At 44.6% G+C, this 15029-nt stretch overlaps 1 protein-coding gene across 2 annotated transcripts in view; it reads right to left on the bottom strand.

Moving 5' to 3' along the window:
* The window catches only part of CCAR1 (cell division cycle and apoptosis regulator 1), a 49646-nt gene extending 39238 nt beyond the window's left edge, over positions 1 to 10408 (bottom strand). Inside the window, exons 1-2 of one of the 2 annotated variants that reach the window (XM_074232411.1) lie at positions 10307 to 10408; positions 9228 to 9340 (exon numbers count right to left, since the gene is read on the bottom strand). In XM_074232411.1, coding sequence (XP_074088512.1) covers positions 9228 to 9300 — 73 coding nt within the window. In that variant the 5' untranslated portion in view covers positions 9301 to 9340; positions 10307 to 10408. The other variant, XM_074232410.1, reaches the window with a different exon arrangement.
* Positions 10409 to 15029: the final 4621 nt, after the last annotated feature.

Below are 15029 nucleotides of genomic sequence, written 5' to 3'. Positions count from 1 at the left end.
ACTTCTGCCTGGTTCACTTCCAACCTTGGCACGAGGGTCGCATTTTCCAGGAAACCTTTTCTGATGTTCCAAATTGCCAATGACTTCTTCCATAATGTTTAACTATGTATATATCCAATCTATATGTTCTGTCTTCTCCAAGAGAATAAGCTCTGTGAGGGCAGGTTTTTTAATTTCTTTTATTCCCCAAAGCCTATCTGGCCAGAGAAAGCACTTTTATAATAAATGCATATTGATTATTATGAACTTACTGAAAAATATAGTATGCTAATACATTTTTGCTATGAGGCACTGCCAGGTCACTGCCTCAGAAGTGTCCCAGTTTCCTGGGAATCCCTGCTCCCCCCACCATCTCCTGGTGCAATTTAAGGATACAATTGATGTTTTTTGGACTCTCTCTACATGAGAATTCTATTTCCATGCAACCAATCTTCATCAAGTGTCCTTTAGCTACATGCTATTGTGTTGATAATAAATTTAGAAAAGACATGTGGTCTCTGCCCTCAGGGATCTACAATCTAGCAGGGTTAGGGTACAAAATATCACCTAAGTACCAGAGATGCAATATGTTCTGAATTAATTTGGAGGATTGGAGTTAACATGGAAGAGGCAGCCCTGGGGATGAGTCTTAGATTTTGAAAGATGTATGCACAGTAGAGAGAGTATAGGACAAAATGAAGAATAGCATCAACTATAGCAAAAAGGCAGGGCAGAGGCTGTGACTGAGCCTTCCAGCCAGGTGCCCAGTTGACCAGGATGGGCACTAAGGTTTCTGAAGTCCCTTCTCCACCCCAGGCTCTATACAAATGTTATCTCAGGTCACCCTCTCACTATAACCCCGGGAGGCTGGTACTAAAATGATCCTCATTTTGCAACTGAGGAGGTGGAAGCAGACGCGAGTGGAATTGAAGAATAACATTTACAACATTATTCCATTTCATCTTCACAACAAGCCTTCAAGGGAGGGGCTGTTATGATCCCCATTTGATAGTTAAGAAAGCTGAGGTAGCAGACGCTAAGTTGTCCAGGGTCATATAGCTCGTATTGAGATCAAATCTGAACTCAGGTCTTCTTGACTCCACCTCCGCTATTTGATTTTCTTTGCTTCTAACTGCCTTCATCTTTGATACCTGTTATAAGTAACACTGAGGAAGCAACAGCATGCACATTAACAATTAAGGAGCACGAAGTACAAGGCAGTGAAGTATCAGCTGTTATTTAAAAGCTAGGTGACCTTAGGTGAGTTACAATGTCTCTGGAACCTGGGTTCTCCCCAAATGCTACAGGGACTCAGGGAGAATTCAGGCAATTCACTTCACCCTTAATAAGCACCTATTTTGCTATCTCCTCTGGCTTACACACATAACTAAAAGAATCAAGGAATCAGGAAGAGATAGTATTGGGAGGGCAGGACTTTGAGAGGAGAGCAGGAGAAAGACTAAGGCAGAAGGAACACCACTGGAATAGGCACAGAAAGGAAAAAACAAAGAAAATATTCAATTACCAGCCAGATGTCATCTCTGATTAGGATGGCAATATGATAGGTTCTGGTCAGACTCAAGTTTGCCAGAAGAAGGCCTATTTAAAAACAAACACACATCCACACATCCACACAACCACACATCCACACCCACACTCACAGTCACCAACACCATCAAAAAAATAAAAATGCAAAACCAAAGAGTTCTCCATTGCACAGAAGATGGAATGGAAGCAAAGACTCCTTCAGTAGTCTAGTTATTACAGGAGGAATCAGGAAAAAAGGAAACTGAGCCCAGGACATCAGCCTAAAATTCCAGGCCCAACTCTGTGAGGGTAGTTCCAGGGGTGATGGCCCAAACCAAAGCCTAAGGTGAAGCTATCCAGATAAGTTATTTCAAGGGAAACCTGACAGACATGGATCAGAAAATTCTTTAAGGCAACCAGACTGAAGCCCACAGAATATGAGCCGAAACCAGAGTCCAAATCCTGGATTAAGGATTCCTGGCACATGACTCTTCATATTACCTGTTGTACAAGTCCCATGATCTAAAGCTGCAGACTGGCAGGAGGTGGAGTGTGGTACCAATGTTATCTTCAGCTAGTCCCAAGTAAGGTCCATTGAAAAAAGCAGGGTCTGAATCCTGGCAGTTTCCTACCCACAGATTCCAAGGGAACAATGCCTAAGCTGTAGCAGAGGCAGGATCAAGGCTAGGTACAACATTGTTCAACTATAGGACTTCACTGGGAGACAACATGGGCTTAATCACCCCATCCAATAGTTCAGGAAAGGGCAGAGCCTGGCCCTGGAACAAAGTCCAAACTAAAGACCAAAGCAGTAGACAATAAGCAAACAAAGGCTGCCATTCCAGTAAATAAAGTTCAATGATGAAAAGAATCTCAAGATAAGATCACAGAAAGGCATCAACTCTGATAGCATTACAACTTTAGAAAAAAAAATGGATTGTCCAATAAGACTCTAAGAATAGATATATGAAACAAGTTCAAACAAAAATAAAAAAAAGAAATGCAAATATCTAGAATGAGAATAAATAGAATAGAGAAGGAGGTGGGCAAAAACACCCATGCAGTAGACAACCTAAAAGATAGAATGAAGCAAACAGAATTTAGTCAGTCAAAAAGTCGACCACTAATTATTGGTTAAGTGCCAGGCCCCCAAGGAGCCCACACTCAAAGAAGGAAGACACCCAGACTTTTACAATTGTATGCAAAACATATATAAACGAAATTTAAATTAGCTTGAGGGCAACAGGCATTAAAGGGCATTCCAAGCACAGGGCAGGAGTTGGGGAGCTGCATGCAAGTACAAAAAGGGCAGCAGGATGTACAGTGAAGTACTAGATAATTAAGGCTGGAAAGCTGGGTCTGAGACAGGGGTAAAGGCTTCTAAGTGCCAAACAGGATTTTCTATGTTAGCCTAAGAGCAGTAGGGAGGGAGTCCCTGAAATTTGTCAAAGAGAATGACATAATTCAACTTGTGCCTAAAGAGCATCCATCACTTTGGCAGCTATGTGGGAGGACTGGGAGGAAGAGACAAAGTAGAGAACAAACTGGGAGACTAATAGTACAGTTAAGACATGCTAAGGTTATTGGGAAGGTAATGGATGGCAGAGAATCAAGTATATGTGGGAAGGGGATTTAGTGAGAAGATAACACAACGTTTGGAAATCTGACCAGTGGTGTCCCTGACAGGAATAGGGATATCTGGAAGAGGGGTGAATTGGGGCAGAAGTTTTAGACATGGCAAGTTTGAGATGTCTACAGAATTTTAGGTTTGAAATGTCCACTAGGTGAAGAGTGTTGAGCTCAGAAGAGAGCTTAGGGATAGCTATACAGATCTGGGAATTATCCCTAAAGAGAATAATTCAACTCTTAGGAGCTGATGGGATCAATGAATCTGCTGGTATAGAGAGTGAATAGAAGAGGTCAAGGACAGTCTTAGGGAATAACCACAATCAGGCAGCTAGCTAGGAATGATGAACCAGAACAGCTAAAAAGAAAAGTGAAATGAAAAAGGAGAAGCAGTAGTAGTACTAAGTGACAACAATGTCAAGCGCTGCAGAGATCAAGGATGAGGACTGAGGACTAAGAAAAGGCAACAGATTGGGTAAGAAATCACTGGTCATTCTGGAGAAAGCAATTGGGTGTTAAGGTTTGAAGTCAGACTGCAAAGAGCAGAGAAGTGATTGAAAGGAGGGGTAGTAGGGGGACTGAATGCAGAAGGCTTTTTTCAAGGAGGTTCACAAAAAACAGTTGAGATAGGGGTGGCTAGGCGGCACAGTGGATAGAGCACCAGTCCTGGAGTCAGGAGTGGTTGAGTTCAAATCTGGCCTCAGACACTTAATAAGTGTGTGGCCTTGGACAAGCCACTTAACCTCATTGCCTTGCCAAAAAAAAAAAAAAAAAAAAAAAAGACAGTTGAGACAGAAGACTAAAGCCAGCAGAGATGGTAGAGTCAAGTGAATTTCTTTAATGGTATCAGAAACAGTGGATGGGTTTAAGGCCAATAGAGAGAGAGACAGTATATAAGGATAGACGAACATTAGTGAGACAATCTATCCGAGAAGATAGATGGGATGATGGGCCTTTGTAGAGATTACTTCTGCCTTGGCAAGAATGGCCACATCTTATTGTGAGATGGGGGTGAAGGAGGAAATAGAGGGGAAAGATACACAAATGATATGAGATGGAGAAAAGAGCACTCATGATGAATGGTCTGAAAAGCAAGTTGAGAGAATGAGTGACAAAATACATTAAAGAGAGTGACTAGGTGGCACAGTGGATAAAGCACCGGCCCTGGAGTAAGGAGTACCTGAATTCAAATCTGGTCTTAAGACACTTAATAATTACCTAGCTGTGTGGCCTTAGGCAAGCCACTTAACCCCCTTGCCTTGCAAAAAAAAAAAAAAAAAATTAAAAAAATACATTAAAGAAAAAAGGAATTTGGCTATGAAAGAGAAGAGAGATAGAATGAGAGTTCTAGGGACCAGTGACTTCTCTCTCAATAGGGGAAAGTGGGTATGTGTTATTTAATCATACAAAGGTGATAATTAACACAAGAATTAGGTGTCTTGCTAAGGGAGAAATATAGAGGCAACCATTTGGAAGAAAGTCTTCCTTTCACTAGTTCCTTTTTCTCAAAGAAAATGTCTGAAGTCAAAGAAAACTCAGAATAGTGTGGTGATATACAATAAAATCAACCTGTCATAGATATGATGTAAATATGTATTGGGGAAACAATGGAGACAGGATATAGAAGGTATGAAATAAAGGCAGAAGAATCTAGACTTTACACAGTTAACATGAAAAGACCAGTAAGGTTCTTAAATAGAGACACATGATGAATGTTTTGAAGGAGAGTCAGTAGCACTAATATTTTGAGAGGGGACAGATGAATGAAAGAAACTACCTCGGGAATACTAGAATAACAAGTGTGAGGTAATAAAGGCTAAGCAAAGGAGGCAGACAGCATCCTCATCTATTCTTGAGGAATACTATTCCCATATAACCTATTTCTGAGAGGTAATGTGACTTAATCATGGTCCCACAACTACTAAGTAATTACTATGGGACAGGATTCATACTTGGATCTTAGCTACTCTGTGCAAAACTATTTTCCTTACACACTTTCCCAACGAGAGGGGCAGAGAGGTTTCAGATAAAAATAAAACAAGGTAACAGACTGAATGTAAAGGACAAAAGAAGAAGGAAAAGTCAAAAATAACTTAGAATTACATTCAATTCAAATCAAACCTTTAGAGGAATCATGGCATTGGAGATGGAGAGCCAGGCCTCAGAACTAATCCACTCTTCAACCATGTGCTAAAATGGTGTGACCAGAGGCAAATCACTTACCCCTCCTCCTAGGGTTATTTATAGCAACTCTCTAAGACTTCATGTTGTAGGAGATGCTCATCTGCACTAGCGGAGGAAATTTCTTTACCCAGGAAATCTCAACCATAGATGAAATCCCAGGTCGAGATCCAAAGACAGAACACAAAAAGGGGCCTCATCCACCTTTCCCCCACCCTAAACTCTCTACAACCTGGTTTCCAATCTCATCATTCAGTTGAAACTGCCCTCTCCAAAAGCACAAATGATCTCTTAATTGGCCAATCTCATGTCATTTTTCTCAATCCTCATCCTTTTTTTGACCTTTCTGTAGCCTCTGACATTATCCAATACTCTTCTCCTTGAATTTTTCAGGATTCTTTCTCCTGGTTATCCTTCTCCCTATTGCACTTGTTCCTTCTTCAGTCTCCATTGTTGGATACTCCTCCAGGTCAAGTCTGCCAATCATCAGTGTCCCACAGGATTTGGGCACTCTCCTCTTCTCCCTCTCTTCTAATTGGCTAGAGAATCTCACAAGCTCCTATGGATTCTTCTCTATGCTGATTCTCCATCTACTTATCCAGTCCTAATCTCCAGTATCAGGACTCCAGATGCCTAGTGAACGTGCTATATAGACACCCCAAATGCAAATGTTCAAAACTGGAGTCACTGCTTTCCCCAAACTCTTTCCCTCTTCCTGCCTTGACTATTATTGTTCTCCCCTTCTCCCGGGTCTGTATGCCAATTACCCAATTAGGTATCAAGTCCTGTTATTTCCACCTTTGTCCCACCTCTCACATATGGCCCCCACTCTCCACTGACAAAGCCCAATCTTGTATAGGCACTGCAGCCTGAAGTGCTTTCTCCCTCCACTCCATCCTCCCCTCAGCTGCATTCTTCCCTGTTCCCTATTCAGTCAACTCCAGTTGCTCCATCTCCTTCCAGTTATGAAATCCCCTATTTGGGGTTATTATCTCTTTAGTCTTCCCTTCCCATTCTCTGTGACCCAGTGAGCCTGGTCTCTTGGCTCCTCACTCAGGCCCTGCCAGTACCTGAATCTGGGTGTTTTCTCCAGCTCTCTTCAAGATCTGGGGTCTTCTTCCTCATCTCCCCCTTCTTAGTCCCCACAGGAAGCTTTTGCCTTTGCCCTCATTAACCCTGGGCCATCCCTCCCTCCAGGATCACCCCTGATTTGCACCACTAGACACACTGCCTGTGCAGAGCTGTTTGGACACTGCCCCCCCATTAGATTGGGAAGTCTCTTGAATACAGGAGCTCCCTCCCCCTTTCTTTGTGTCCCTAGCACCTACCACAGTCCCAGGAATCTGATTAGTAGGTGCTAGATAACTGTCTGACTGAGATAAAAAGTACATGAATGTTTTAAAAATTCCAAATAAAGCATATATACATTAGTATATGTAATAAACTAATTTTTATATACAATTGTTATATTGCTACTAGTAAATTGTTAACAAGTATTAAAAAAGAGAGAAAATGCCTTTCCTGTTGGGAAATCTAGTTAGCAAAACAGACAATTGTTTCCCTGATCATTACATAGCATCTTTTTTACCAAGACACATTAAAATAGACACAAGGAAAAAAAAAACAAAAGAAACAAGAAAAGAAAACACATCATTCAAGTTGAACATATTGGCTAAAAGTCTTTTGCCTCTGAGCCACACATAATGCAAGGGAACAAACAATGAATGAAAAGTGCCCTGAAGCAGTTCCCTCAGTGCTTCTCTCTAACACTGCTCTATGTTTCCTTGATTATGCCCCTCTTATAGAAGAGGGATTTGAAATTGGCAGGAACAGAGAAGAACCCAGTGGCAGGAAGGTGACATATGGCTTGTGTCTGCCCTAGACTAGAGGTGAAAGAAAAGTCTTTTCAGTGTTTCATTTAAAAATCTATCTAAAAATGAAATCCATCTGATTCTACATCAATCCCCAAGAGGTAAGGATGTCAAAGAGGATGTTAGAGGAAGGCTACCTAAGGACATTTTTTAAGAACTGCCAAGAATGTCAATCCCTGAAATTAAAGAACATTTCACATAAACTGACTTTAAACAGCTCTATATGACAATTCATTGCTGGATTTATTTTTAGGTTGAAATCTGTGGCTAAATCAGTATGAAGAAACCTGCTGTCTTAACTTAAACAGTTTGTGCTTAACAACAAAGCAATAAAAATTTTTGATGACTTTTTTGGTATTGATTATTTCTGATTAATAACACGTTCAAAGAAAGTTTTAAGAAAATTATAAAAGGATTAATAGACAATGCCATTTGGAATCCCAACAACCCGGAAGGCAAGAATATAGCTGGTAGAAATACATTCAATATTGGCTGCTGGTGTTACACGAGGTCATAAATCATGGTGTTTCCTTCTACCATCTTTAACAGACCAATACCATTTCTCAATCAGAGGGGAGTGAAATTTCAAGTCATTAAAAAAACATATGACAAAATGTTATCTGTCACAGTTCTTTGTTATTAGTATATAAATCTACCAGGTTTTAGTAGTTACCTGAACACAGCTATAGACAGAAAAAGTATGATATAATACTGTTAGGTGATCAAAGATGCTTAATAAATTGTGAAATTGAAGGGAGGCCCCCCCCAAAGCAATTTTTCTTCCTATAATTAGTACACATGAAAATTGCTGAGGCCAGAATTAAGGGCATAGTAAAAAACCCATTCCATTTTTAATTCTGGCCCAATCAGTAAAAGGTTAGTACCTGTGTGAAAGCGTTATTCACTATTCATTTGTTACAAACCTCCTCCAAAGTTAACCGAATAGACTCAATTTAAAGTTTTTCATTCTCTACAGAAAAGACTTACGATGATCCTAATGACTATGAACTCTAGGTACTCATTTCATTCTAAATTTAAGACAGCTCAAGCAAAAGATAATTGCTAAGACTAGAGCCTGACTCATGCTCAGTCTCTTTGGAACTAACCTAAAATTAGATTTTTGATATATTATATTGAGTGCAATTTAACCAAAACAGATCTGAAGCTGACAATGGAGTCAGAAATGAAACCGTTTTCAAATGGGGGAACCTAAAAAATCTGTGGTAGGCTCAAGTATTCAGATAGAAGAATCGGACGGCTTTTACAGGGAAAATGGTAATGTATCATCCAGTTTACTAGTATATTCTAGTACTGTATGTGCTGTAAGCCCATGATCTCCAGCTGATAATGCCAACATGATCTCTCAGAACTTGATATAAAGAATGAAAGACTAGAGGTCTCACTGAGAAGGAAAAGACAAAAACTGTTCCAACATGAAGGGAAGGAGAATGGTACTGAATTTCAAGTGCATAAATTCGAAAAGGGTTATGAACTTTCAATTTTTGATAAAGATTTGTTTTGCTTTTGACCACAATTTTATGTTTACATCAATCAGTAAGCATTTATTATTAAGGTCTTAACATAGGGCAAAGTCTTTTCCTCACTAAATTTCTGTAGAACTCAAAGACATTATCACTCTGAAAAAAATATAATGCCTAAAGTGAGCAAGTCATTCGTACATATCTGCTTTTAAAGGTTATTTGCATACGCTAGTATCTTTTAATGCCAGACAAGAAACAGTAAATGCTACATCTACAATCAAATGCATATGAAGATGTACAAACAAACTAAATATTTCAGAAAATGAGAGTTAGTCACTTATTGGCTCAAAAGTGTTGAAAAAGTCCCATTCTAATAAACATTTTAAAAATTCAAAAAGTCTGGCTATACTCTTAAATTGCTCATCTGCTTATATACTTTTGAAAGCAACTTGCCACTTAACAAAGATCCCACTGTTCCCCAACAAATTTGTAGTCCGTCTCTTTGTATGACTGAAATAACTAGACAGACGCTGCCCAAAATGTGCAGAGAGAGCGGGCTGACCTGGCTGTGAAACTGCAGTGGCAGTAAACTGAGTTGCCCATGGTGGATTCTTCTGTCCTCCAAACTGAGCCATGTTTAACACAAAACCTCTGGTTCCCTTCTACAGCAGTGATCTGTTAAGAAAAAAAAAGGAGCTTGTTTTGAATTTGCGTCTCCCTTCTCACGCTGTACTAACAAGGGGAAGGGCAATGGCCCCCGAGTTCGGAGAGGGGGGCGTCCCGGGCGAAGCTCTGGGCAGGAAGCAGACAATACGGGCACCAGCGCCCGGACTGGAATCTTGGGCAGCGCACACAACAATGTCCGGCCTGGGGGCGCCCAAGGGCTGCCCGGGCACGAGGGCTCTCCGGGGGCTCCCAGCCCAGGCTTCCTACCTGAACAATACGCCCCCCCCGGCCGGGCCGGCACTGCCCGCAGGACAGGTGGGGCCGCCCCGGCCCAGGCGGGGGTGCGGGGGTCCCCCCGCGCCGCAGGCACGGCCGCCCCGGCAGATGCGGAGCCTCGCGCCGCCGCGCCCTCCCGACCCCGAGTTCCAGGTTGGGGCCGGGCCCCGCGGCCCCCCGCGGCCCCCCGGGCCCGGGGCCGCCCTCGGGGCCCGCGCAGGCGGCCCCGGCGGCCCGGCTCTGCCCACGAGGGCGGTGGGGGAGGGGAGGGTCGGCGCCCGGGGCCGAGCGGCCGGGCCGGGCCGGCCGCGCCCGAGCCGCCCGAGCCGCGGGGCCGGGCCCCGGCGCAGGCCCCGGCCCGAGGCCCGGGGAGCCCCGAGGAGCCCCGAGGGAGGCCCGGCCTGCTCCCGCCGCCCGCCGCCCGGCACAAAAGGGGCCGCCTCCCTCCCGCCATGGCGCCCCGGGCCGCGGCCGGGGCCGGCGGCCGCCCGCGAAGGCCCGGGCCGGGGCTGCCCTTGCGGCTCCGGGGCGCCCGAGCGCGGGGCGGCCCCGCCGAGCCCGCCGGGCCCCGACCCCCCGGGCCGGACGTTCACCTGAGCCGGGTCGCCGCCAGAGCCGAAGCCATTTCAAACCCGTCAGACGCTGCGCATGCGCCGCCTCCCCCCGGCCAGGCCCCGCCCTGCCCGCCGAGGGACGCACCGTGTTTACGTTCGTGCGGGCGCGCTCCCGGAGTCCGCGGTCGCGCGTCCCCGCCGGGCCGGGGTCGCTCGGAGGCGAGAGCGCGTCCGGAGCCCGGGTCGGAGGCGGGGGCAAGACAATGGGCCGGCGGGCCCGCGCGTGCGCGCTGCGGCCTGGCTCCGCCGAGGGGCGGGCCGAGTGCGTCACGTGACGGGGCGTTCTTGGCCGCCATCTTCTCGCGCAGGTCCGCTCCGAGCTGCGGGCCCGGGCACCGCGAGGTTAGCCGGGGGGCTCGGGGCGCCCCGAGGTTAGCGGGCGCCCCGGGGCCCGAGCTTCGCCCGCCTTCCTTGTGGGCGTCCTCGCCGGGGCCGCGGGAGGGCCCTCGGAAACCCGGGGACCCCCCCCCAGCTGGAGACCCCCCGGCTCCCTGCGCCCCTGACCCTCCCTGGCCGCGACTCCTAACAAAAAGGAAGACTTGGGGGAAATGGTGCTCGCGGCTCGGTCTGCCACGCGGAACACGAAATGTGGGGACAAACGGCCCTTCTTCGCCGCCCCTGGCCCGGGGCCTGGGCTCCTCCGGCCGGAGCCCTCCAGGACCGGTTCTTTCTTCCCCACCTCTAGTCATATCCGCCAGTCCGGCCCCGCCAGTCCGGCCCCGCCAGTCCGGCCCCGCCAGTCCGGGCCCCGCCAGTCCGGCCCCGCCAGTCCGGGCCCCGCCAGTCCGGGCCCTCCAGTCCGGCCCCGCTCCTGCCTCTCCTTGGCATTGTCCCTGTAGCTGGATCCCTTCCCCAACAGAAGTTATTTCACAAGGATTCCACTAATACATTCTAACCAAACCTCCGGCTACATCCCAGAGGCCCATTTATAACTTTGTTCCTAGGAAATGGGGTGATCCCGTAACATTGTTTCCCTCCGGGCATCTCCACATCTCCACCCTGGACCTGGACAGCCTCATCCACAATTTCCCATTTCTCCCCCCCCAATTCATTTGCAAATCAATTCAATTCAATTCACCAAGCATTTATTGAACACCTACTAGGTGCCCTCTCTGTGCTAAACATGGAGGATACAAAAAGAGGCAAAAACCGGTTCTTATTCTCAAGGAACTTCGCATTTGTTGCGGAGACCACAGGCTAACAAATAACATACAAGCAAACTGCATATATATATATATATATATATATATATATATATATATATATATATGATAAATAGGGAAAATTAAGAGAGAGATGGTCCTAGAATAAGACTGGAAACAAAAAGAGGTTCTAAAGATCTTTAATTCTGGAGTCTATTGTGGAATATCGGAGAGAGGGAGGATGATCTGATCAGGCCTGTGTATTAGGAAAGGCAGGCAGGTGCTCCAGCAGGGTATTGTAGCAGTTCAGGAGTTCAGAGATGAGGGTCTGCACTAGAGTAGTGGTCTGGTCCTAGCTAAGAAGAGGGAACCTAGGGGTGGCTAGGTGGCTCAATGGATAAAGCACCGGCCCTGGAGTCAGGAGTATTTAATAATGACCTAGCCGTGTGGCCTTGGGCAAGCCACTCAACCCCATTGCCTTGCAAAAAAACTTAGACTCCTTTGAGCAAAAAAAAAAAAAGAAGGGGGAACATCACAAAAACATGGAAAAGGTGAAATCAGTAGACCCGGGCAAAAGATTAGATAGAGAAGCAAATGGGTGAAACTGTAGACAGAGCCCCACCATGAAGTCTGGAGGACCCAGCTCAAATTTGACCTCAACACACCTGATATTTACTAGCTGTATGATCTTGGGCTTAATCCCATTGTCCCACAAAACAAAACAAAAAGATTGACTAGAAGCAGGGTTGAGTCCAGGATAGGCACAGCTACTAGTTGTGAACCTGAAGGTTTGGGAGAAAAGGGAAGAAATGGGAGGTTTTTGTTTTTTTTTTAAAGAGGTAAAGACAGTTCTATTTAAGTAATGTGAGATTTAAGCTAACTCTTGGATATCCAGTTTAAGATGTTTTTGGAAATGGGAGTTTTGGAAGTCAGCAGAAAAGCTGGACCAGGATGGATAGATTTGAGAACTATCAGCAAAGAGTCAGGTAAGTCTATCGGAGAACTGCTGAGATCATTAAGTGAAATAACCTAGAATGTACTCCCTCCTCACCTCTTGTCTTTTAGAATCTTCAGCTCCCTTCAAAGCTCACCTCAAGTAGTACATTCTTCTCTAAGCTTTTGGGGATTCCCATCCTCGATGGGAGTTCTTTGCTCATCTTCTACAATTCAACAATTTGATTTGTCTGAAAGGGCAAAAAGTGGAGTTGTAGTTTAAGGAGGACAATAGAGAGCAATGGAATGTAAAGGTGTTCATTGGAGGCATGGTGGATTGGAGTCAGAAGAGACTCCAGTAAGGGGTAGTTGGGGAGCACACATTTTATAGGGTATATGATATAGGAAACAGGGTGTAGGGTTTCCATAGGGATTGAGTCCTTTGGAGTCTCCCTGGAGAGTTGTTTGGAGTTTCTATGGAGGTTAGGATTTGTTTTCTCAGGAAAAATACACAACATCCTCACCTGGGCAAGGGGAAAATCCAGGTCTGGACTCAACATTCCAGCCTTTGTTTTAATTTTTTTGTGATTAGGGTTAAGGTTGGTAAAGTGGGAGAGCAACTGTGTTTCCACTGGTCAAGGGAAAGTCCCTTACCTATAAAGACTATGGGAGATTGATTAGCGTCTCTGGACAATGAAGGTTGCTAACCCCACATCATGCTGGGGTTTCTAGCGACACTTTTTTTCCCCAAGGCAGTGGGGTTAAGTGGCTTGCCCAAGGCCACACAGCTAGGTCATTATTACGTGAGTCTGAGGTCTGATTTGAACCCAGGTACTCCTGACTCCAGGGCCGGTGCTCTATTCACTGCGCTACCTAGCCGCCCCGAGCAACACTTCTTGATGAGGATTTCTAGCTGCAAAAAAGATGAAAGTGTTGCAAAGGATGAGAGGATGCTTTATGGGAATTGGGATGATAGTTCAGTCTTTGGTGGCTTATGTCCTGCTAAAGAGGAGAACGTAGGGCAGGCAGAAAGGTCAGAGGTGTCTGGCAGAGTGGAAGGAGGCACAACTTCATCTAGGGAAACAGGATGTGGAACAGCAATTAGAATTTTGATGTAAGAAAGTCATTTTGAGCAATATTATGTGGAAGGGTCTAGAGAACTGTCATACAGTAAGGAGTAACTAAAAGGACATGACCAAGGGATATCCAAAAGAGCCACAAGCATCAATAGTTTTGCAGAACAAAATACATGACAAATAAGAGGACAAGCAAAAACAGAAGCTCCAGGTGATACTCAACTGAGGTCATCAACGACAGGCATTTTCATCTTTAATAAAAAGCAAAAGGGGCAGCCAGGTGGTGAAGTGGTTAGAGCACTGGTTAGAGCACTGGCCCTGGAGTCAAGACAAACTGAGTTCAAATCCTGCCTCAGACACTTAATAATTACCCAGCTGTGTGACCTTGGGCAAATCACTTAACCCCATTGCTTTGCAAAAAAAAAGAAAAAAAGAAAAGGTTTCAACTTATGGGCTTTTCCAGAGTTCAACCCATCGGGAGTTGTTAATATGAATACATTCAATAGCAGAAAGGAAAAACAAAAATACCAATAAAGAGAAGTGACGATGACAAAATAGTATTCTATAACTTTGGTGGTTGAATAAAAGTATCTAACATTTATCATGTAATAGTTACTCAATCCAGGCAGGAGTGGTTTTACCATTATGTAGGAACATTGCAGGATACGAGGGCATATTTTGCATGCATCCATGTCCTTCATTGACAACTTGCTCTGACTGTGGAAATCTGCTAAAGAAAGAAAAAACTGGGACATGATTAAAACAAAATGAAATTAATCCTTTTTGTAACTTGACACATATACAGCAGGGTAAAATATCCTTATCTCTGTTTGACTTTAGGGAGCTGTCACAGTTAACAGTCAACCATGTAGTCATGGCTCAGGAATAACACTCCTTTTCAAAGGAAAATTGGGAAAATTGAGTCAGAAGAAGCCTGTCTTGTACTGAAGCCAAAGGTTGTCTTTTCAGCCTGTCTCTGGACACCACCACTTGTGACAGTTTAGATTCACATTTCCTCTGGGTAGCTTTTTAACCTTAGCCTAAAGTTCTCCTGAATGGTAGATTACTGACTTAAGGATCCATCAGATAATACCTAAAGTCAAAACATGGAATTAAATTTATCATAGTCTCAAAGTCTCCAAATAGCAAGCTCCACCAGATACAACTTAAGGCTAGATACAGTTGTTTTCTCTTATGGGTTGTTTTGAGCCCTAAAAGTTGACCACAAACATAAGAGATTTCACTTGACATTCATCATTAGCTTTTGTTTTCTTCTTCTGCAGTTTTAATTTGTCCTGGTGTAATGACAAAATCATTAAAAATCATTTTTGTATTAGACAGGAATTTACAGGTCTGTACTAAATTAGCTTCACTACTAAGAAATTGCATGACAAAAGTCCCAGGGCTAGTTGACCTTGTCTATACTGAATAAACAGAGACCTCAGAGAAAGAAGCTGGATTTCTTGTCCCTCCCTGCTCACAAATGTATCCTGTGGTGGGCTATACTCATTACCTTTTAGGTTTCAACATTATAATATGAGGTCAAACAATTTACTTTTTTTTTCTTTTTAGGTTTTTGCAAGGCAATGGGGTTAAGTGGCTTGCTCAAGGCCACACAGCTAGGTAAGACTGGATTTGAACTCTAGGGCTGGTGCTC

Source organism: Macrotis lagotis, chromosome 4 (assembly GCF_037893015.1).
Source record: "Macrotis lagotis isolate mMagLag1 chromosome 4, bilby.v1.9.chrom.fasta, whole genome shotgun sequence".
NCBI lineage: Eukaryota > Metazoa > Chordata > Mammalia > Peramelemorphia > Peramelidae > Macrotis > Macrotis lagotis.
This window is presented reverse-complemented; position numbering and strand designations above follow the sequence as displayed.